We start from the raw sequence: 21,840 nt of genomic DNA on the forward strand, positions 1-21,840 counted from the left end.
AACGGTATCGGTCTCAAAGAAGGGGAGATACAAAAGGACCACCATAGGTAAAAACCGATGGGTTTAACGGTATAAAACAAGTTTGCCAAACGCATATACAAAAAGAAGTTCAAAGATAAAATATTGCGGCCGTCAGCAGTAAGCACGCTCGTGTATACAAACAACGGGACGTATCGCGCGGTGACATCAGCACGTCGCTCCTCCAGACGCGGCGGCGTACTGGCGCACCGCTTGATATAGTAACAAAAATAACCACACCTCATTCTGAATCAGGGGCATCTAGCTGAAAGCGCCATTTTGACTAATGACAACACGAGGACAGAGCTGTACCTCCCTGTGAATGGCCGAATACTGTCCTGAACAACTTAAGCAACAGGGTCAAAGGACATGGGAACCTAAAACCTAAAATAAGCAAACTCGTCCAACCGCCTGTCACGTCAGCTCAACGGACTCTCCAGAAACATAATATGTAATGAGGGCAAAAAGTGGAAATTGGACAAAGACATGGCGTTATCCAGTGTCGGTGCACAGCACCACCCCTGGACACAACGTGCCATCAAAAAGGCTAAACGTTGCAAAACCATCCAAAGCATAACCGATTTAATTATTAAGAAAAATAGAAGTGATGGATATTTACTGGCAATGGGCCAAGTACTAAAAAGCAGAAAAAAATATATAAATGTAAAACATTGAATATAAAATGTATTATAGAAACATGATCCTCCATCGAAGATACGGGGAACAAATAAAGTCACCACTCCGAAGTTATTGGAAATGATGCCCTACGCTAGCCTATACTCGGAGTGGGTACATTGTCATGTAGTGGAACCCACCCAGATGTAGATAAATCCTGAGAAGTGTGTATATAAACAATACTCATCCATGGTGAATGGCCAAAAAACAATACATATATAATGTCCCCCCGTTAATCAGATGCCAGGGACATAATCTTAAATGGCCATCCAAACCTAGGTTGCAAAATGGACACTCAAAACGATAGCCTCATGCGCCATAATAATGTCGACTAAAATAGCTCCCTGTTTAACCGATAATAAGGATCACAACATAGCTAAAGAGGCCAGTGGTGTATTTAGGTTTTGTGCTGCCCTAGGCCTGACTAAACATGTGCACCCCTAATTTAAATATGACCCACCCCTTCCTGTCAAGGGCACACCCCTTTCTGTTTAAGACGAGTAGGGACACTAGTTCTGAGAGCCTGGGGGGGGCAATGGATTCCCTTAATTTGCATAGATTTCCTCTTACTTCCTGTTTGGCTATGGGGCAGGAAGTGAAGGGAATGGGACAGGGATAGCAAAAAATAAACTGAGAGGGGCTATAACCCTCCCTTACTCTATCCAAAATGAAAAAAAAGTGCTGCCTATAGTTCTACTTTAAGCACAAATTTCTGATAATTTTATGGAGAGGACTAAGAAGATATAACCATGCCAATGGTGCAGCAGAAAACATATAGCACACTAAAGGAAGGTTTGTGGTCCAAGATGATAGGACAGACTAATTTGCCTCTGAGCCCAGTCCGGCCCATAAGACTGGCACTACACTAACAGTGTAGCACAAGCCGGCGGGGACCCTTTCCGTGCTGCCCTAGGCCTGGGCCTTGTTGGCCTAGGCCAGGATACAGCGCTGAAAGAGGCACATAATGGCCAGTGAAATCCCAAAAGAAAGTATGGGGCAACTCCAAAAATGCAGACAAAGCTCCTCCATTAGTAAGATAGAAGGGGTATGTCAACATAGGTGGATGCCATGAGGGCATTAAAAGAGGAATACGGGCTATATGATTTGACAGCCCACTAAATTGGCGACTAGGGGCTTGGCCCATAACCCGTTAATAAAGTAAGGGGACTCGCTTTCCAAGATTCAGAGCTGGTTAACATCATGAAACAAGACATTACATTACCTCCCCAGCCCAAAAAAGGAAAAAAATATGAAAAGGAATAATCAATTATCTATTTTATATTTGTTATACATGTACGGTTCGCAAAGTTTTTTTTGCATCAGCTACTCTCTCATGGGAAAAAGTGAGATAAAATTTAGGAAATCCAGACATACAGCCAGGTGCGACCTTGTATGTCTACTAAGGCATAGAACTGTATTGTTTCAGACAGGTGTAATTCTATCTATTCTTAGCTCTTAACAATAAAAAAGGATTTGACATTCATAGAATAAGCGAGAATTCTTTCTACCACCATCGTTTGTGTGTGGATTCTCCCTGTGTACACAGTACAGGCTTCTATATATTGTATATAGCAGAGAGTCTCACTATAACAGTTTTTGGCTTGCCTGAGCCAGGAGTAACAGGATTGATTGCTGAACAGCTTTTGTATCCCAACAACGCAGACCAAGGAGCCTGGGTAAGAATACTTTTTGTCAGTTTTTTGTCAGATAAGATGCTTAAGGCTTAGTGCCGCTCTGTTGTAGTTGAAGCAGGATTTGTCACATCTATCCTTTGGAAAACCCAGTATACAGCTCTCTGATCCTACTGGATTCTTGCATAGTGAGTTGAGTTGACACCAGGTAACCTTAAAGCGGATGTCCAGCAGCTACAAATACTGCAGCTGCTGACTTTTAATATTAGGACACTGACCTGTCCTGGAGTCCAGCACCGCCCGCAGCAGAGGACGAGCGATCGCTCGTCACTCTGCTGTCCCCCCGCCATCCTCGGTGAGGGAACCAGGAAGTGAAGCCCCCCGGGTTCACTGCCCGGTTCCCAGAACACAACGGGGGGGGGGGCGGGAGGTGACATCATGCCTGCAGTTTACCCGCGACTGTGTGGCCGGAAGTGGGTGCAAAAACCTGTCTATAGACAGGTATCTGCACCCCCCTGAAAGGTGTCAAATGTGACTCCGGAGGGGGGAGGGTTCTGATCAGCGGGAGTTCCACTAGACACAGATTTCAATATAGCCTGCCAGTGTAATGCGATACATGGGTAGTCATGCTAGGAAGTCGGAAGAGAACCTCCCCAAAAGTGTGCTTATTGGTGTGAGAAGTCTATGGATTTGAGTATGCAGTCTATAATATGAGATTAATTAACAATGTTATAGTAGTTGACATACACATTGTGCCATTTACTGACCGCTCAGTGTCTGCTACCCCTGTCTGCCAATCCCCCCACTGGCTTTCACTCGCCCAACAAATTAAATTCAAAATACTACAAAGCCATCCACAACTCTGTTTAATCATTAACATAGTCTCAAAAGAGCAACCTAATTGTTCTCTTCATCCCTACCAAGACCTCTAGCTCCCTGTTCACCTCCAGGACTTCTCCTGAGCCTCTCCCATTTTCTGGAATTCCCTACCCCAATCTGTGTGACTATCTCCTCTGTCCACTTTTGGATAATCCCTGAAAACCCTTCTCTTCAGAGAAGCCTATCCCGCCTCCACCTAACAATTGTAGTTTTAATTTTCTCCATCAGCTCATCTCGCACAGTTATTACCTTCTGTATCTCTTGACCATCCCTCTTAGATGATAAGCTCTAATGAGCAGTGTGACGGACGTGAGTATCAGATCCCCGCCCTCATCATGACTTGTAACCTGTGTAACAATTTCACTCTTCGCTGCACACAAAGATTTCCCAGCTTGCGGGACCCAGTATAGGCGCCATCTGCCTGAGTGTGATTGTCACTGGGTTAAATTAATCAAGCAATTAACCCTTTAAGCTACCATCGCCCCCTTTGGACCGAGCAGGAGGAAACTCGTAATTTTAGAAATGCCAATCATGAATTTAGAATAAACATCTGTAACACACACTGTCGCCACAGACAGGTATGTTCATAGAATTTATACTATACAGTAGCACTCCTCAAGAGAGAGATTGGCTTAGGGACAAGGTTAATGCTTTTCAAAATAAGGTTTAATAATGAAAAGGACAAATAAAATATTTACAGGAAGAAGAGTGTTGCAAAGAAATATAGATAATACAGCAACAGAGAAATAAGAGTTGAGAAGGAAGAGTACTTGCAGTGTCCTGGGTTTTATCAGTCGATGAGCCAGGTATTATCGGTTCTCAAGCTTGACAGATGTTCCTGATCTGATGGTACATGAGAACTGTCCCAATGTGGATGCATTCCACTTTTCTTCACATCAAGGAGGTGGTTGACAGAGACCATCTGGTCTAAGGTGTGATTGCTGAGAGGTCACCACGTTGGGACCATGTACCAGATACCCTTTTCGATAAGTATTTATCTCGGAGTACCTAAAACTTGCTAATTAGCAGATTATTGTCCAGCGTGTACTTCATAACAAAATAAATATAAAGATGACAGATTTAAGATAACTACTTTCCCTCGGAGGGATAAGGAGTGCCAGTGGTTCCCCATATGATCTGACATAGGGGTGTCTGGATTTAAGACATTACAAATTAACTGAGCAGTGTAAATATGTCTATAGTCTGGCTGTGCTATTATTCTTTTGGAAGTTATGGAATATACTGGAATCATGGATTCTATGGAGAGACAGATGTGTATTGTACAGATTTCACTGCGGTAATTACAACCCAATGTCTGTTAACTTTTTAGTCACTGAGATGGGTATTGGGAAAGTGATAAGAAGTGTCTAGTATGAAGAAGTTGTGGATTGTATGGGCTGAAGGAGAAGGTGAGGGAGGAGGCCACTGCAGCTATGTCTTCTTATGACAAGATGGCACCTAACCCCTGTGACCTGAACAAAACGGCTGCTACACACACAGCTAATCGAAAACTCAGTGCACAGGACCATTACAGGCAGGGCCCTCTGATTCCTACTGTATTATGATTGTACTGCGTAATCTGTTTGCACTATAGAAATCCTGTTTAATAATAATGTCCACACACTCTGTTAGGACAGATGCCACCTGCTTATAGTTTTTGATCTGGCTGTTAACTTTTACATTTATTTTCTTGCTTTTTAATCCAAACAATATGTGTGGACCCTGAAAGCATGTGTCAATGGACACACTAGTGGTTAAACTCGGCACTCCCGAGGGGCAGAGAATAGTGAACAGATTGCAAAATTATTTCCAGTAAGTTACTGAGAACCTCAAAAAGAATAATGTAATTAAATGTCAGGCGAAACAGGGAAACTCTTACTGTATACAGCAGAAAGTCTCACTTTAACATATGAAAGGAAAACTGGCCCAATATAGTAAGTAAATATTTTTTAAACTTTAGCTGTATATTTTATGGCATTATCATGTACCACCTGCAAAATATATATTCTCCTGACGATCACAGCAATTCCACATGTGATATGTGTTATTTGTTCTTTGTGCTTGTAGTGTGGCAAAGAAACAAGTAGTATGTTTGTTTGTTTTTTTCTTGTTCTACCTAAACACACTGACACAAACACTTCTACCCACTAAATATACAAATAAAATATTTTTTCTTATCTAAAATACAATGACACTGCCACTAACAGTAACTGAGACATTGCCACTAAAGCTTAGTACACACGGGCCGAATGTCGGTCAACATCGGCCGGTTCAATAAAAACTGTCCGACATTCGGCCCGTGTATATGGCAGCTGGTCTTCTGTCGAAGGCTCATGAATGAAAAAGGTCTGCCGACTGGCTCTTCAAGCCTTTTTGTTAGGTTCACATTGGAGCAATTTGTCATGCGATTTGAGAGATCAAATTGCATGACATGTCGCAGCCTTTTGGCGGCAATGGCACTGTTCCAATCGGTGCACCACTGATTATGCAGTGCTGCACCGATTTGCAAAAGTAGTTCCCGCACTACTTTTGCCGATTTCAGGTGCAACTTCAATAGACATCTGTGTATGAAGCCACACAGATGTCCTTTAAGTAGCACCTGAAATCGTGCTGACCTTGCTACTTTGAAATCACGTTACTTCAAGTGAAGTAGCGTGATTTCAAAGTAGCATCAATGTGAACCAGGGCCAAAGGAGATTTGATTAGATTGATTGTTTTGGGAAAAAATGTTGTACTTTTTTTAAATGTGGCTTTCATTGTCTTAGGGTTGGCAAGGAGTCCACTGTAGGGATGTGTATTGGAATGCCTCTACAACACAAGCAGACCATGAGAATACTGACAAAAGATAGTGTGGTGGGCTGGTGCATCACAATTGACAATGACACCAGGGCTATATCTACCACGAGGCAAACAAGGCAGAAGGGCAGAGCGGTGGGACCGCTCATTAACCACTTCCCGTCCTTTTGGTGGCTGTACCAGGATGATGTCTGCAGCTGCAGGCATCACCCCAGTATCGTTTTATAGAGCCGGCAGTTGGTTCTCTTGTAATTGTAATCGGAGCAGCTTACTAGCCACTCAATTGCTATTACAAGCAGTGGGAGGGGACATCCTTCCCACTCGCCATCTTCCGCGGCTCTCTCTGGCTACCCGCGTGACCAGCCAGCACATCTGCCGGCTAGCCAGATAGCCAAGCAATGGCAGGATTGGCCATTTTCGGCTATTCGCAACAGTAAACCAGAAGCAATGACATGACATCACTTCCGGTTTACTCAGAAACCAATGGCACCAGTTTTTGAAGCATTCAAAAATATTTATTTTGGTGTTTTGAATGCTTTTAAAGAGGAAGTAAACTCTCCCATTCTGATGCTTCTTTTCATTTAGTTCATTATATTAAGTAATTATCAAACTATAGCCACTGTAATCCAGCCCAAATCGCATATTACTGTTTAAAGAAACTTTTAAAAAACTTTGCAGGGGTAAGGCAGCTTCATCTTAAGTATTATTTTGAGTCTACGGTAGAGTGTATTTCCGCCCTTAGATTGAGCACTTCCTGTTAACCAAGCCTCCTTCTCAATCCAAAGTTTCTATGGCGACCCTGCTTCCCTGCTCATAGCCAACTTTTTTTATTTCATAGTATTTACTTGTGCCGATTATATAGTGTTTGTCTATGTCAGTCTTATCAGCTTTAGTCCGATTGCCCAGGTTTACACGCCATGTGATGTCACATGGGGTGTAAGAGGAAGCTCTGAGTAGTTATGCAGTCCCATGGGATTTGAGTGTTGTGCCGTAGGAAGTCCTGATAATAGACAGACAAGCACACAGAGTGTGCCGTAAATCAAAGGCGATATGGGCATGCTCCAGTGATTTCATTCTAAAGAACAAAAAGGATTACAACAATACTAAGCAAGTAAGGAGATATCTACAAGCAGTGTTCATTAGGGCTTTTTATGCTGATTTACATGGGATAAAGTTGTAGGGGAGAGTTTACAACCACTTTAAGCATAGAGCGGGGATTTGGGGTGTCATATCTGTACCTGTCACATGCCTATTGCTGTCACAAGAATGTTTAAAGCAACAGTGTAAAAATAAAATAAATTAATAATGTAATAATAAAAAAATATATATAAATGCAAGTGCCCTATTTTCACATGCAAGGTAAATGCACATGTCTGTCCCACATGTATGCAAATGGCGATCATCCCACATGTGAGGCATCACCTCTAACATCAGATCATGGGCAGTAATTCTATACATGGCACTTGGACAAATCATGTCTTAGGGTTTGATGAGGAAGCCGCAGCTGCTCACTGTGAATGATTGCAGCTTTTCCATCAGACCCTGAGACCAGAACGGTATACCGCAGCTGGGGTGGGACAAATTTTATTTTAGGCTTGCCTAGGACTGCACAAAACCAAAATACCCCACTGACTAGGGCAAATAGAGATGGTGAATCTTGTCATCAATGACTGATTTGCTAGAGGTTTTAACCTATTTCTACTCATAAACTTTAAAAAAAAGTAGGTATACTATACAGTAACCCTTTTCAGGAGAATTCTTCTCACTATCTCCAATGTTTTTTATCGTATGCAAACAAGGTGATGTTTACACGTGAGACATCAATGTTCTGAACTGTTCTATCTTCTTTTAGATTCTCTGGTCTTTGGAACGCAGGCAGTGGATTCCTGAAGAGCCATATGAACTTTCAGAACATTTCCCAGGAGCTCCAGTAAGTGAGAGCTTTTCTTTTAACCATTGTTTGTTGTTTAGTGTTGACTTTGGATATACAAAGATCATTCAAAAAGAAAATAAAGCTCAATTGTGAGTCTTGTAAGCGTAGACTTTGTATCATTGATTAAAGTATAACTAAAAGCAAAACTTATTTTTGTTTTGGAGAGGGATTAGAACACTTGTCAGTTTTTAATGCTGTCTGTACCCTCTCTATTTGTCCCGTTTACCATTATCCTTAAAATTGAAAGAAAAAAAAACAACAACTCCAAATTTAGGGTTGTCCCCAGAAAAAGTAATAGAGGGGAACTCTCCTATTGGGGATACTAGTTTGGGTAACCTGGGGGTCCCCAAAGAATTCCCTTAATTCCCTGTTTGGCTATGGGACAGGAAGTGAAGGGAAATTTCCACAATGGGTCACAGATGGGTAAAATAAAAATCTGATGGACTACGATAAGGGAGGAATAACCCTCCCAAATCTGACGGACTACGATAAGGGAGGGATAACCCTCCCAAATCTGACGGACTATGATAAGGGAGGGATAACCCTCCCTTATCAAAAATAATAATAAAAAATGTTTTGCCTATAATTCTACTTCAAGGCTGACGCTAAATTGACTGTAAACCTCTGACATGAAAAATGAACAAAGAATATTGGTCAGTTCTGACAGCTAATATGTACTCCAAAGGATTGAGAGACACATTTCCCTATGAGATTCCGTGGATTGGGATGTCCCTTCTTTCCACTCAGCTCTCGGGTTACACGCGGCTAACACTTTGCTTGCTATTCCATATATTGATGAGGATAAATATGCTTTCCTGTTGGCTTACTGTATGTCTTTAAGTTTTGATCAGAACCTGAACTAGATTGCCTTTTGAGAGATGAATGATAAAGTACAATCACTGTAAATAGCTAACAAGCAAGAAGACACTTTTATATGTGCTAAGCATAAATGGCTATCCTGTGAGAAAATAAAGTGTGTATGTCTATCTTGTAACAGAAACACCTCTTTTAAACATAAACACTTGCATTTAAGGTTACTTGCATTTAGCTGATAGTATTCGCTTGCAAACAAAAAAATAAAAAGAAAGTCGATTGCCTTTGAAGGAAATGAACTGGAGAAGCACCTAAACTTTAAGGAACAAAACACTGAGCTGACCAAGTGAAGAAATCTTAGTTTACAGGCTGTTAATAAGTGAAACAAGGATAGTAACGAAGACTAGATCATAACATTAACCAATAATTGGTTTAATACATTATAAAATGTCAAACACAGGACATATGTATAAAAAGAAAAAAAATCTTAAAAACAAAATTTCAAACTATGACACAGATTAACAATATCGAAAAATAAATAATTTATATGACTGGTAAACATGTTATCTTAAGAGAAATCCTTAAGGGTTCTTTGTTTTTTCTTCTTCTTTTTTTTTTTTTTTTTTTTAATGTGGACGTAAACCCATTTTTTTTTCTTATGTCACAATGTAGAGTATAGGATTTCCTATCATTTGTGCCCAGTCTTGCCATGCAGCTCTGAGCAATCCTCTTTTCTTTGTTCAGTGAGATAAACCTTGACAAACAGGGAAAACGTTTGTCAAATCCTCCCCCTTGGTGTGGGTGACAGTTGATTTACATATCTCGTGCACTAGCCTAAGACAGGCATGAAGTTATGTGGTTACTTTCCTGTCTTTTCACTGGATGTTAGAGATCATAGTAGAAGTTCAGTGTAATATATACACAGGTGAAATTAAATGTTGCAGCTCCCAAGATGCCAGCAGAAATGACATAGACAACTGATCCATGGGAAGGTTTATCTACTGAGAGCTGGGCATTCTGCTTCGCTGCCTATCTGCCTCCATTGCTTCTCTGCTTGTCTGCCTTACTGACTCTCTGCTTCTCAATAATCCTTGCTTCTCTGCCTCTCTGCTTGTCTGCCCATGTGTCTCTCTGCTTGTCTGCCTATCTGCCTCTCGATAATCCTCGTGATTCCAGTTTTGCACATGCGCAGGAGTGACATGAGCGCGGACTGCTACTTCACAGAACGCGCTCTGTCACTCCTGCACATGCATGCCAGTCTCACCAGGCGCGAGGCTCATCCTGGCTGGCCGTGGGAGTGTAGTGGTGGGCGGAGGAGTCCCCTGATGTCACAACGCCACCCACCTAGCGACGAGAAAGAAAACGCCCACAGATTCGGGAAGATTGCGGGGCTCCTAGCAGGTAAAGGGGTGACTATTAAAATATAAGGATACATGCAGGAGGCATGTAAAGCCTTATATATATTAACTGTGCTAATGGTTTCAAATTGATGACAGTGGGTTTACATCCACTTTAAGCTATATCAAGCAGTGCAACACTAGTTTTATGGAATTTAGAAAGCGGAATATGAAATTGGGCTTTGTCTATTGCTGTGACTGTTACAATAGCATTGATCAAGAACCAATTGTTCAATATTTAATGCTGAGACAAGAAGTAGAAACATGTTTTATGACGTCACCCAATCTACATTTAACAGTGGAGAGTCTAATTTATGATGGGGCAGGTGGTTTTACTTTTACTCTCCCTAAACGAATTGCCTAAAGGATCATTCTCTTGGACTAGAGAAATCCCTCTCTCTAATAGATAGTTGGATGACATCCAGTTATCTTAAGCTCAATGGTTCAAAAATAGAACTTCTCCTGTTTCACGCAAACCGGAAAAGTCCCCCCCGCGTCAACCTGGACCCCCCCCCCCCGCCCATTCTGGGTAAAAATATCACCCCTAGCACCAAAGTCAAAAGTCTCTGAGTCATTTTTGACTCCTACATGACAATGGAAGCACAAATAGGGTCTGTAGTCAGTAGGTCCCATCATCTGCTGCGCCTACTACGCCGACTCACCCCCTTTTATCCCGAAAGAGGACATTGCAGTCGTGGTGGGAACAATCATCAATTCCAGACTTGCCTATGCAAATGCCCTCTATCTAGGTTTTCCCAAATACCAAATCACTCGTTTGCAAGTCGTTCAAAATACGGCCGCTCGATTAGTGACTGGCAAAAAAAAACATGGGAATCAATCTCGCCTTCACTGAGATCCCTTCATTGGTTGCCAGTAAAAGACAGAATCACTTTCAAGGCACTCTGCCTAACGCATAAGTGTATTCATGGAAACGCCCCCCAATATCTATGTAAAAAAATAAAAACCCACAACCCAAATCGCATTCTGCGATCCACAAATCAAAACCTACTCCAAATACCCAAAGCCAGATTCAAGTCCAAAGGAGATCGAAGATTTGCAGTCCAGGGACCTCGGCTGTGGAAAGCGCTACCAACTACCATCCGACTGGAGTCGGACCACTTGGCCTTCAGGAGAAAGCTTAAAACCCATCTCTTCTGAAGTCAAGAGGTTCTCCTTACCCATGGAATGGAAACAGCGCCCAGAGGCGATTCAGTTCGCATGTGTTGCGCTTTACAAGTTTTTTACTCACTCACTTCAAGCTGATGAACAATACCACTGCCTAAAAAATGTTTTTCATTTTTCAAGGTAAGAGTTGGTATTTCTACATCTCCATTTGATTTAGTGTTTTTATTACATTGTAAGCAGCTTGCATAAGGGACTTTAAATAATGTTGCAAAGATTTTAAAACACTGTAGTGCACATTGAAATGGAAGGAAAAAGGAACCCCAAATTGTAACTATAGTATATGTGTATATGAAGGGTTTATGTATACATATAAACCTGACCCTGACTCACCACCTCTTCATATCTTAAAGGTAAAGTCAAGTTAGTCTCTATTGTCCACTACAAGCAGTCTTGGACCCCTGTACAAATGCAAGTTACATAAGTGTTGTATTGTGTTAATGTAGGATGATAACTAAAGTTGTAATATATACGCATTGCATTTATAACCGTCCCTCTGAACAAGTTTACTTATCTAAAGTCTAGTAAAAAATGTACACGTATCAAAAGCAGGAAACATTCTCAATAAATATACATTTAGCATTATTTACTGAGGGCATGTAAAAATATTGATTTTAAACATCTATAATATTAGCCCTATTTGTTTGCTTTTGAAGGCTTTTTACCACCTCCTTTTTTTTTTTTGTGACTGAGCTGGAGTACAAAGCTTACTGAGAACTTCAGATCCATTTGTAACTGCAATCGTACCTTGGTAGCATGTGGTATCGGCACATGTCTTTACATGATTCTGTTTCCGATGAGTAACAGTCATAATAACTCAAAAATTCCATACATGATACAATCTGGCACCCTCCTATTTATATGTGTATCATTAAAATATGACTGTATACAGTTAATTTTACAACCATATGTACAACTCATAATAAACAACATAATACAAAGTGGTTTGCAGGTAGGATGCCACATAGACGGCATGTGTATCTCTGCAGAAAGGCATAAGGTATTTCACAGTTCCAGCAATTAACATTAGAATAATTGTCATTCACAGCAAGACCAGCTGTGCAAAGAGCTGCCTTTAAGTCTCATTGATCTGTGTTTATATTTTGTAAATGTTTTTTTTTTTTTTTCTTGGAATCCTTACATTTATTTATCTTAATACTGTGCAGAGCTCAAAAGTGGTCCACTATCCAGAGTATGGTTCCATAGTGTTCCTTTTAAAAAAAATATGGAGGCACTTAAGATATTTTCCAGTGTTCTGGTAATTGTCTGTATTTCACAATAAGCCAAATGTTATTGTGATGGTTAAAAGTCAACAGGTCGAATCATCATTGTTGTAGCTTTCAAGGAGTACCCTGATCCTTTCCAATAGTACCATTTGATTCCATTGAATTTGTTTGTATTTTGCCCCAGTGAATAGTACATTCCATTCAAGTTTGAAGGACCACAGGCATCAAACCACCAACCTGTAAGAAAATACATAATCAAAAAAGTGTACAGAAATATAATAACATTACATTAAGACTATGATTTGTCCTTACAGGACATTTAATTGTCACCCTTCCTTCTGCTTCCCTATTGCTCTGCTCGGTTATTGAGATTGAAATTTGGACCACGGAGTGACCAAACACCAGCGTTTTATGTGAGAGAAAGGGAAATAAGCCTTTACTCTCTGCAACTGAACAGTAAGGGGACATAGGGGATGTTCGTATGTGCAGCTGAAGAACGTGGCCGTTTGGTAAAATTGATGCTTTGGCTTTAATCACTGAATGGTAGTGGTGATTCTGATCCACTGAGCAAGCTGTAGGCAGGGAGGCACACAACTGCTATCTTACACTTTGGGTGTAATAAAGAAGAAACTAGCCCGGGCATCCAACACACCCAAATGTTTAGATAGCAATGGTACCTGCGGCCCTTTATGTAAACTTTTTTTTAAAATATCAAACATGTTGTACTTGCAAAACCATTGCACAAAACAGCCCCAACCCTCCTCTTCTTGGGTCCCCAGGCTGGTGCTCCTGGCTTCTCCCTCCTGCTGACACTCCAGGCTTCTTCCGAGTGCTCCCATAGCAAACCACTTTCTATGGGGGGCACTCATGCAGGCTCAATCTCAAGCTGTGCTATGTGTGTCCATAGACAGAGTGTAGCTTGGCCCCACCCCCAACTCTCTCACTCTGTGATTGACAGCAAGCAGCAGCCAATGGCCCCTGCTGTTACCTCCATGTCCAATAAGGAGCGAGAGAGTGGAGAGTGCTCCTGCTTTTGGGGACACACTGAATTGCCCACAGAAGTTTTTTATTGTAATGCAGACAGGCCCGGACTAGCACAAAAAATAGGCCGGGGCATTTTAGACTGAGCAGCCCATGACTAATTTACCAGGAGGCATGAAGAGCATGAGGGTGGCAGAGAATGTGGGGGGGTGGAGAACACGGGGGGAACAGCACAGGTGTGGAGAGCACTGGGGGCGGAGAGCACAAGGTGGCCTGAGAGCACAAAGAGGGGCCAGAGCATAAAGGGGGGCTGATGAGCCCTGGGAGGGGCTGGAGAGCGCTGGGGGCGGAGAGTACAGGGGGGTTTTGAGAGCACAGGGGGATCTGATAAGCACAGGGAGGGGCTGGAGATCCCTGGGGGGCCGGAGTGTACAGGGGCTGGAGAGCACTGGGGGGTGGCTGGAGTGCAGTGGGGGAACCTGAGAGCAGGGGAGGCACCTGAGAGCACCGGCGGCAGAGTCTCTTGTAGATCCCCTCCCTCTTCATGGTCACAGGTAATGTGACCTGTAGTCTCCGCCCCCCAGCCCAACGGCGGAACTGTAATGCTGGCCAGCCACGGAGAGGCCGGTGAGCGGCGGGGGCTCAAGGAGCAGCTCAGCTGCCCTGGCCCCACAAGAACATGTGGCCTCCGGCCCACCGGGCAAGTGCCCAGTGTGCCATATGGCCAGTCTGGGCCTGAATGCAGAGAATGCATTAATATAAAAACCTTCTACCTTTACAACTCCTTTAACTAGTTTTTTGCAGTAGAGGAAAGAACATGCTATGTTAAATGCTGCCAATGAAATCATGTTTTTACTGTAGCAACTGGGTCACATGATTGATATATATATATATATATATATATATATATATATATATATATATATATATATATATATATATATATATATATATATATATATATATAATCTGTGTGTGTATGTGTTTTTCCTAAACAATTTTCTGTAGTCTTTGCTTTTAATGGTTAGAATTGCATAATACATTTGCTTTCTGCTAGAGAATTTAAGTTGCTGTGGTCAGGTTGAAATGCTCCAAATAAATAACATAACATGCTGCAGGTGCCAGTAAAAATAGGAAGACCATAAAATTGAACAGTTCCTACCTCCTGTCGCCATTTGTGAGCATTTGCAAATGCATTTGTCATTGTCTGCATCCTTTGTGCTAAAATCATTTCCTGGTTGGCTTATGCTGTTTATTTTGCCCGCTGTCCCAGTATATCCTTTGAGGTGAATCCTGTGGTAATTGAAAATGGAAAGAGAAGATGAGATGGAAGTAAAGTGTTTTGCCGGTTCACATAAGTGGAAAGAATCTATCACCATGTGCAAAGCAAAGATTTCCATGTCTGGACTCATATTAATTCTGTTTGTTCCTGTAATCCTGTTGCTATATTCATTCATGAAATGTTAGTCGGTTTGAGAGAGGAATGACATTTAACGTGGAAAAAGTTAGGAATGTAAAAAAATAAATCTCAATTTACCTTGAATGCACTACTTTGTTTACTGATCCCCCTCACTTTTTACTTGAGAGGTCAGCACTTGTGTTATGGCCAGCAGTACTCTGCCATGTCAGATTGATGATAATATGGTCAATTTATGTGGCACTTTCTATCTTAGATTGCCTAAAGTTAGGTTGGGTTGTGTGGAGAATAGTAGCCCGTGGGACATCTGCCTGTCCTCTTGCACATGACATTGCCTTCATATTTCAGTCATCTTTTCTGACAGCTAATAGAAGACTCTAACACAGTCAAATCCAGGCTCCAGAGAGCTTTATAAGAAACTGTCAGAATATGACTTCAGTTAGGGCCCTTTTACACGGATGTGTCCGTGTACAGGCTCTGCTTTGCTTAGCAGAAATCGCTCCGTTGAGCAGGCAGGTGACAGGTCTGTCTCTGCAAACTGTGCAGGGACCGACCTGTCAGAGCATTGCTCTCCTCTATGGGGGATCAGATGAAGACGGACCGTAGGGTCCATTTTCATCCGATCCGCCAGACGGATGGAAAATAGGGTTTCCATCCGTCAGACTTTGGCGGGTCGGATGTCAGCGGACATGTCACCGCTGACATCCATTGCTCCATAGACCTGTATGGAGCGCCCATTGAAGTCCACCTAAAAAAATTTTATGGATAGCTGTACACTTGAATAAAGCTCTCCGCAATCTTGGTTTGCCTGTACGTTATCTACTATTATTTTTTTAATCAACTTTTTGTTCCAGAGTGACAACACCAAGATCTGCATCTGGGTGCATATGTGGATCGGATATGTGGTAGCAGTTGTTTTTCTTAACATTACTTTATTCTCAGATTGCCAGGTGAATGCGGCACAATCTTAAAGGGTTTGGTTTACCTTTTCCAGAAAACTGCCTATGATTATAAGGGGTGTCTTTAGATAAATACAAACTTTGAAGCTTTGACCAAAATTGAACTTGCCCTTGCTATAGGTGTGGGCCCATTTATGTATCTCACGAAGCCTGACTGGAAAACTCCCAGGATGTTGCTAAGGGAGCCTAAGCTATTACTGTTCACAATCAGAGGAGTGAGCTCTTAAACTCTGAGCTCAAAGCTACTGCATCAGGGAAGAGAGAGTGGAATTTAATTAGAAAGAGAACTCACTTCTGTGATGATGAAGGTGGTGACCTGTAAAGGCTTTTAAAGCATTGCCTATGAAGATTTTTAAAGCATTTTTTACCCCAACATTTTTATGTTTCTGATATGTGCGACCGTGGTTCACAGCATGGGGTCTGGTGCATCCCCGTTCACCAATTCAGGTGTGAATCAGGTCCAATTTTTTTCCTGAACTCACACCTGAATCGGAACCAAAAATGCACAAGACTCTTTTTAAATGTGGACCACTGTCGCCCCGGAAGTGTGTGAACTCAATTAAGAGTCAATCACACGCTCCTGTCATGCGAATTGGATGCAGGGAAATTCACATATATGTGAACCCGGCTTGAATTGCTTCCTTTGTGTGAAATTCCTGGCATTTCCTGCTAGTCCTGTTGCCTTTCTATTAAAAAAAAAAATGACCACACAAAGCAGTAGAGCTCAATGTGGTCAGTTCTCTAGCTGTGCTGGGAACTCTGTCTGCTCTCCTCCAATGATCAGACTTGTTCTGAAATGCTCCCCTCCTGCACAGCCATTCACTGGGAAGCTTGGTGTACTGCTGCTTCTCTTTCCCCAGTTGTTATGCAGCTGAGAACAGAGGAATGAGATCACTTATGTTTTTTTATATTATTTTCTTATAATCCCTCCCACTGCACTATTTTCTGACAGTGAGAGCTTTCTACACCGTCAGAATAGAATTATCACTGCCAGCAGCTATAGCCATCAGCAGTGATCACACAAGAGAAACCTGACAGGCTGGTTGTACTGAAGTCGACCAATAGATTGACTTCAGTACAACCAGCCTGCCCATAGATGGATGGATAGAAATTCATCCAGTTCCTGCTAAACATGCCACATTTCGATCTGTCTATGGCTGGCTTAACCTTTTTTTTTGTTATGTAAATGGTCTGAGCAGTTGCTGTGGGCATTGTCAATCCTCAGTTTTACTTGCTGCTGACTATAGTGATAACCTATTGATCAACATCAAAATGTAAGGCAAACTTCCAACTGGAAGAAACCAGACACTGGGACATTGTAAAATTATCTAAGGGAATCATTCGGTTCATTTAAATTGTGTTATAACAATTTTATTCTTGCTTTTGTGTTCACATTAAAGCAGATCCTTTTTTCGTCTACTCTATTTTCATTCTCAAGGGTTTCATAAATTTTATTTTTACATATAAGCAATGTTTGTTTCTAAAGATGAATTCCTTTCTGTGTTTTCCCCTACCAGTGTTCATGAACATGTCTCATTGTAATATACAGAAATATAGCTATTTTTAAACTCCTCTTTTGAGATGTATCGCATATCTGCTTACATTTCAAGAGGAAATGCCGTCTTAGCAGCTTAATCTGTGGCATTTACTTTGGCTCATTGCTATTGGATGATGGAAATGACCCATTGGTGTCCTTTGCTCCCTGAAATATTTAAATGCCTTGCTTTATAAAAATATAATAATACGTTATAATTTGAACCAAATGATACAAATATTTAGTTTGGACTGAAGACATTCAAATGTTACTGCCTTCCAAAGGGATACATTGGATGTGCTGTAATCCTGCAAATTCGTATTTTTCTGTGAGTTTATAGGTAATTAGCCATAACTATAATTAAATGTATGCCTATATATTTAGTTGTATCAATATTCTATATCATAAATGTAAATATACATACTATGGCTAAGTGAATAGACAGTATATAATTAGCAAGATATCTTAAGCACCCAAGGCAACACTGTATCTTTGCCTAGGCTGACAAGGCCCAGGCCTAGGGTGGCTCGTTGCCTCTCGCACAAAAAAACAGCCTCTTCCGGTCTCTCGTACATAGAGTCCCCGCCGCCTTACGCTACATTTTTAGTGTAGAGCCAGACTTATAGGATGGACTGGGCAGGGGGGCTGATTACTTCACTTATTTGTATAATGACTAGGGTCATCCTAGTCATTATGCAAATAAGTGAAATAATCTTATAATTACAATCTGCAGTAAACACAAGTCCAAATATCTTACAAGATGGGAGTAATCTTACTAATCCAGTGACATAGTGTGATGTCACATATAGGTGAGCAGGTCCTAGTTTAACTAAAACAAAGTCCCAGATAATATCTTACTTATTAGCTAAGATCAGTAGTATAAATATTTCTTCTCTACAACATACTGTACAATGTGCAATGCATATTTATATTATCCATGTCAAAACTCTGTATTATCTCAAAAATGAAATTCTCATTGTTAATTCTTGTAGTTAATAAATGGTTTATAATATGCATATTTTTGTAGTGTGTATGTGTATATATATAAAATATAATATATAGTCTCGATTTATTTTTTCTAGTTTAAACTAATATATATATATATATATATATATAAAATAAAAATATGTATTTGCTGACACGGCGGGTCTTAAACCGGAAGGGATCTGGCTTTAAGAGGAAGGGGTGGGTCCGATTTAAATTGGGAGTGCACAAGTTTAGTCAGGCCTAGGGCAGCACAAAGCCCAAATACACTACTGGCCCAAGGTATGTACTGTCTGAATGCTGTGTGTGTGTATGTGTATATGTATATATATATATATATATATATATATATATATTATATATATATATTGCGTAGTACATGTGGCATAAAGCAAATTACTATATCTAGCTCAGCAATTTTGGCTACCTAATACATTTAGAGATGGAGCATACTCTGTTGCTATTGCTAGGTTTACGGCATTCAGACTGCCATTTAAATTGATAACCCATATTAAAAAAACAGTAACTTTGTAACTGTGGGGGCATTGCTGCCATCTCCCGTGTGGTAAAAATATGCATTTGACTGATCTCCATTTCTGAGGGTCTAAACTCAGAAATCACAAATTTTGGGGGGAATGGCAGAAACTTTTCTAATAGCATCAGTGAAAGCACATAACTAGCATATATAGAAAGGTGATTGGCAAGGAGAGAAATAAGAAAGGCAGAGTAAGGCAAAATAGGAAAATGTCATGATCGAGATCACCAATAGCTTTGTGACAAAAAAAAATATGATCAGGAAGTCCCTTGCAAAAATATATGCATATCTGACAATGTGACACTGGTGGGTATGGAAGCAGGGATCAAGCTGTTTTTGTTTTTCTGCACTGAGGCTCTGTGTTGCTTGACTTCAGCCTGCCAATAGGCAGCCAGACCATCGTGGAACAGTGTTAAAAATAGGCAATTTTTAATAACAATTATTATGCAGTACCTTTGGGTACGTATAGTTGAGTTGTTCAGTAATCAGTGTTGTCATTTTGTGATTTTTCGTTTGAGTGCAAACAACTTACCTATATTTCTGTGTTTCTGTTCCTAAGTAAAATTGGTCATATAGCGAATAAGCCTCATTTCCTTCCCAGTCTTTCAGCTGGATCTTGAGAACATATCGCTGCATATTTGTAAGTTGGGAGACTACTTCATTTCCCAACCAGTATTCTCCTGAAGGATCACCAAAACCCTGAAACAAAGGGGCATTTCATTATGCAAAGGCTAGAAATCATATCTAAAGTGTAATATCTGCTCATAACACTAAGCATTTTTTTCTTATTAGTTTAGGAGTGTTTTAGGAGACACAACATCTAGAGAAAAACCAGCTTAAATTCTGTTCTGTGTCATTCCCACCATACATATGCATCCTGCACTCATACAGTATGTCTGAGATGTTCACTCTGGCTAACATTAAAAAAATAAATTACAATTTTGGCCTTACTGCAGCCATATTACTGCTATAAAAAAAAAGAGATATCTATGAAGCACAGTGCTTTGTTTTCCAAATATTTATCAGTGTCCCAAAGAGATCACTCTGTGTAATGCAGTGTCCAACTGAAAGCAAATACTAGTATCTACTCTCCATAACGAGGGTGTTAGATTTAGTGTTTTGTAACTCTATGGCCTAACAGGTTGATACCTTTTTGTACTCTTTCCATGTTCTGTGAAAGTCAACACTGCCATCAAAGCGTTTCTGAATAACAGTCCAGCCACCTCCTCCAGTTTTCATGTCACAGTATGTCTGTAAGGGAAAGAGTACATTTTATTATCGGGTAGTTTTCAGACTATATATCTTACTTTTACCTTTTTAAAGTCCAACTCCAACCAAAACTATATATTTTTTTTTTCGCTGTCTGTATATCTATTAAAGCCCCGTACGCGCAACCGGTTTTCCTGCCAGGAAAATTGCAGGGAGAGCTTTTGGCCAGGAATCCCGGCCGTGTGTATACTTCCTCAGTTTTCCTGACAGGAAAATGCCGGGAATCCTGGCGGGAAGATCGAGAACCTGCTCTCTATTTTCCCGCCGGGATTCCCGGCAGTTTTAAACCTGGCAGTTTTCCTATGGGGGAAACACTGCGAGGGAGCATACACATGGCCGGAATTCCCGGCCAAAGCTCTCCCGCAGTTTTCCCAACGGGAAACCCGGCCGCGTGTACACAGGGAAATGAGGTTCGCTGGTTTCCCTTCGGGACTTTATACCGCTGGGAATCCCGGTCAAGTGTACAGGGTTTAAGAGATTTTTTTCGCTCTTTCTCATGGTCACTGGGGACACAAAATATCTTCAGTTGTTAAAACAATTGTTGTTGAGTGGAGAAGACTTCCAACCACACCAAGTTTTTAATGCTCTTTCTTAAAAGTAGATTTCTCTTCACAACAGGGGTGTTGTGTTTAAAACCTGCCAAAGATGTTAGTCCTTTCTCACTTTTATCCTAAACTAAGAATGGTTTAGCTGGAGCCAGTCATTAAGAAAACAGTAACTTTTTGAAATATGAAAGTAAAATTAACAATACTCATTACTCAAATGCATTAAATGTCACCAACATTACCATACAAACTACTTTTTTTTTTTTTAAACTCATGTTTTGTGTCAGAAATTTCTAGCACAACGTTAATGGCCATGAATATTGAAGAAAGGGATGAAATGTTTTTTATATATATATATATATATATATATATATATATATATATATATATATAAAACTATATAACACTTTAGGATGATATGCATTAAAAATGTAATGTACAGTATATTGTGAAGCACAGGCTGTGATGTGATGGTGTATGTATCAGCCAAGTTTCTCGCTTGCACATTGCGTGGAGCTCCAAAGCTGGTGATTGATATGGAGAAAACAAGTCCTGTTCTGGATTGTGGAGCCGGAAGGCTTTGTAGAGCTTTGAGGATAAAGCTTCTGTTCCTAGGTCCACATATTACCTAGTAGCCACAGCTCAATATTGGTCTCAGCTGTACACAGGCCTTTTTATTTATTTTTTCTGCCCAGCTGTATAATATTGCAGGACAAACCTGGTTGAACTGTTTTTGGGTGTCTCTGTATGGTTTACCACTGCCTTTACCAGTTGACCCTGTCTCCATTACAATAATATTTTATATATATATATATATATATATATATATATATATATATATATATATATATATATATATATATATCTCACTACAGCCATTCCAGTGCAGTTCTGGTTAATTATCCTGTGGCATTGCCACTCATCCTCACTGCCTGGACCAGCAATATGATGACTCCAAAGCTAGTCTTTGGGTTTCACTAGTGTTTTGAGCAGTAACTAAATGCCTTCCACTAGTGATAAGCAGAGTTTATTTTCAGTAATTATGCCTGTTGCCAGTGACCTAATT

At 40.7% G+C, this 21,840-nt stretch overlaps 2 protein-coding genes across 2 annotated transcripts in view; one reads left to right on the forward strand and one right to left on the reverse strand.

The window, feature by feature from the left end:
- MCPH1 (microcephalin 1) overlaps positions 1-21,840 on the forward strand; it is a 427,349-nt gene that overhangs the window by 177,822 nt on the left and 227,687 nt on the right. Inside the window, exon 12 of the mRNA XM_040349813.1 lies at positions 7,852-7,929. Coding sequence (XP_040205747.1) covers positions 7,852-7,929 — 78 coding nt within the window. The remainder of the gene's footprint in view (positions 1-7,851; positions 7,930-21,840) is intronic.
- ANGPT2 (angiopoietin 2) overlaps positions 12,437-21,840 on the reverse strand; it is a 64,294-nt gene continuing 54,890 nt past the window's right edge. Inside the window, exons 6-9 of the mRNA XM_040349815.1 lie at positions 20,110-20,211; positions 19,493-19,659; positions 14,694-14,824; positions 12,437-12,787 (exon numbers count right to left, since the gene is read on the reverse strand). Of these exons, the coding sequence (XP_040205749.1) occupies positions 12,627-12,787; positions 14,694-14,824; positions 19,493-19,659; positions 20,110-20,211 (561 nt within the window). The 3' untranslated portion in view covers positions 12,437-12,626. The remainder of the gene's footprint in view (positions 12,788-14,693; positions 14,825-19,492; positions 19,660-20,109; positions 20,212-21,840) is intronic.

The sequence above is a fragment of the Rana temporaria genome, chromosome 4 (genome assembly GCF_905171775.1).
Source record: "Rana temporaria chromosome 4, aRanTem1.1, whole genome shotgun sequence".
Taxonomy (NCBI): Eukaryota; Metazoa; Chordata; class Amphibia; order Anura; family Ranidae; genus Rana; species Rana temporaria.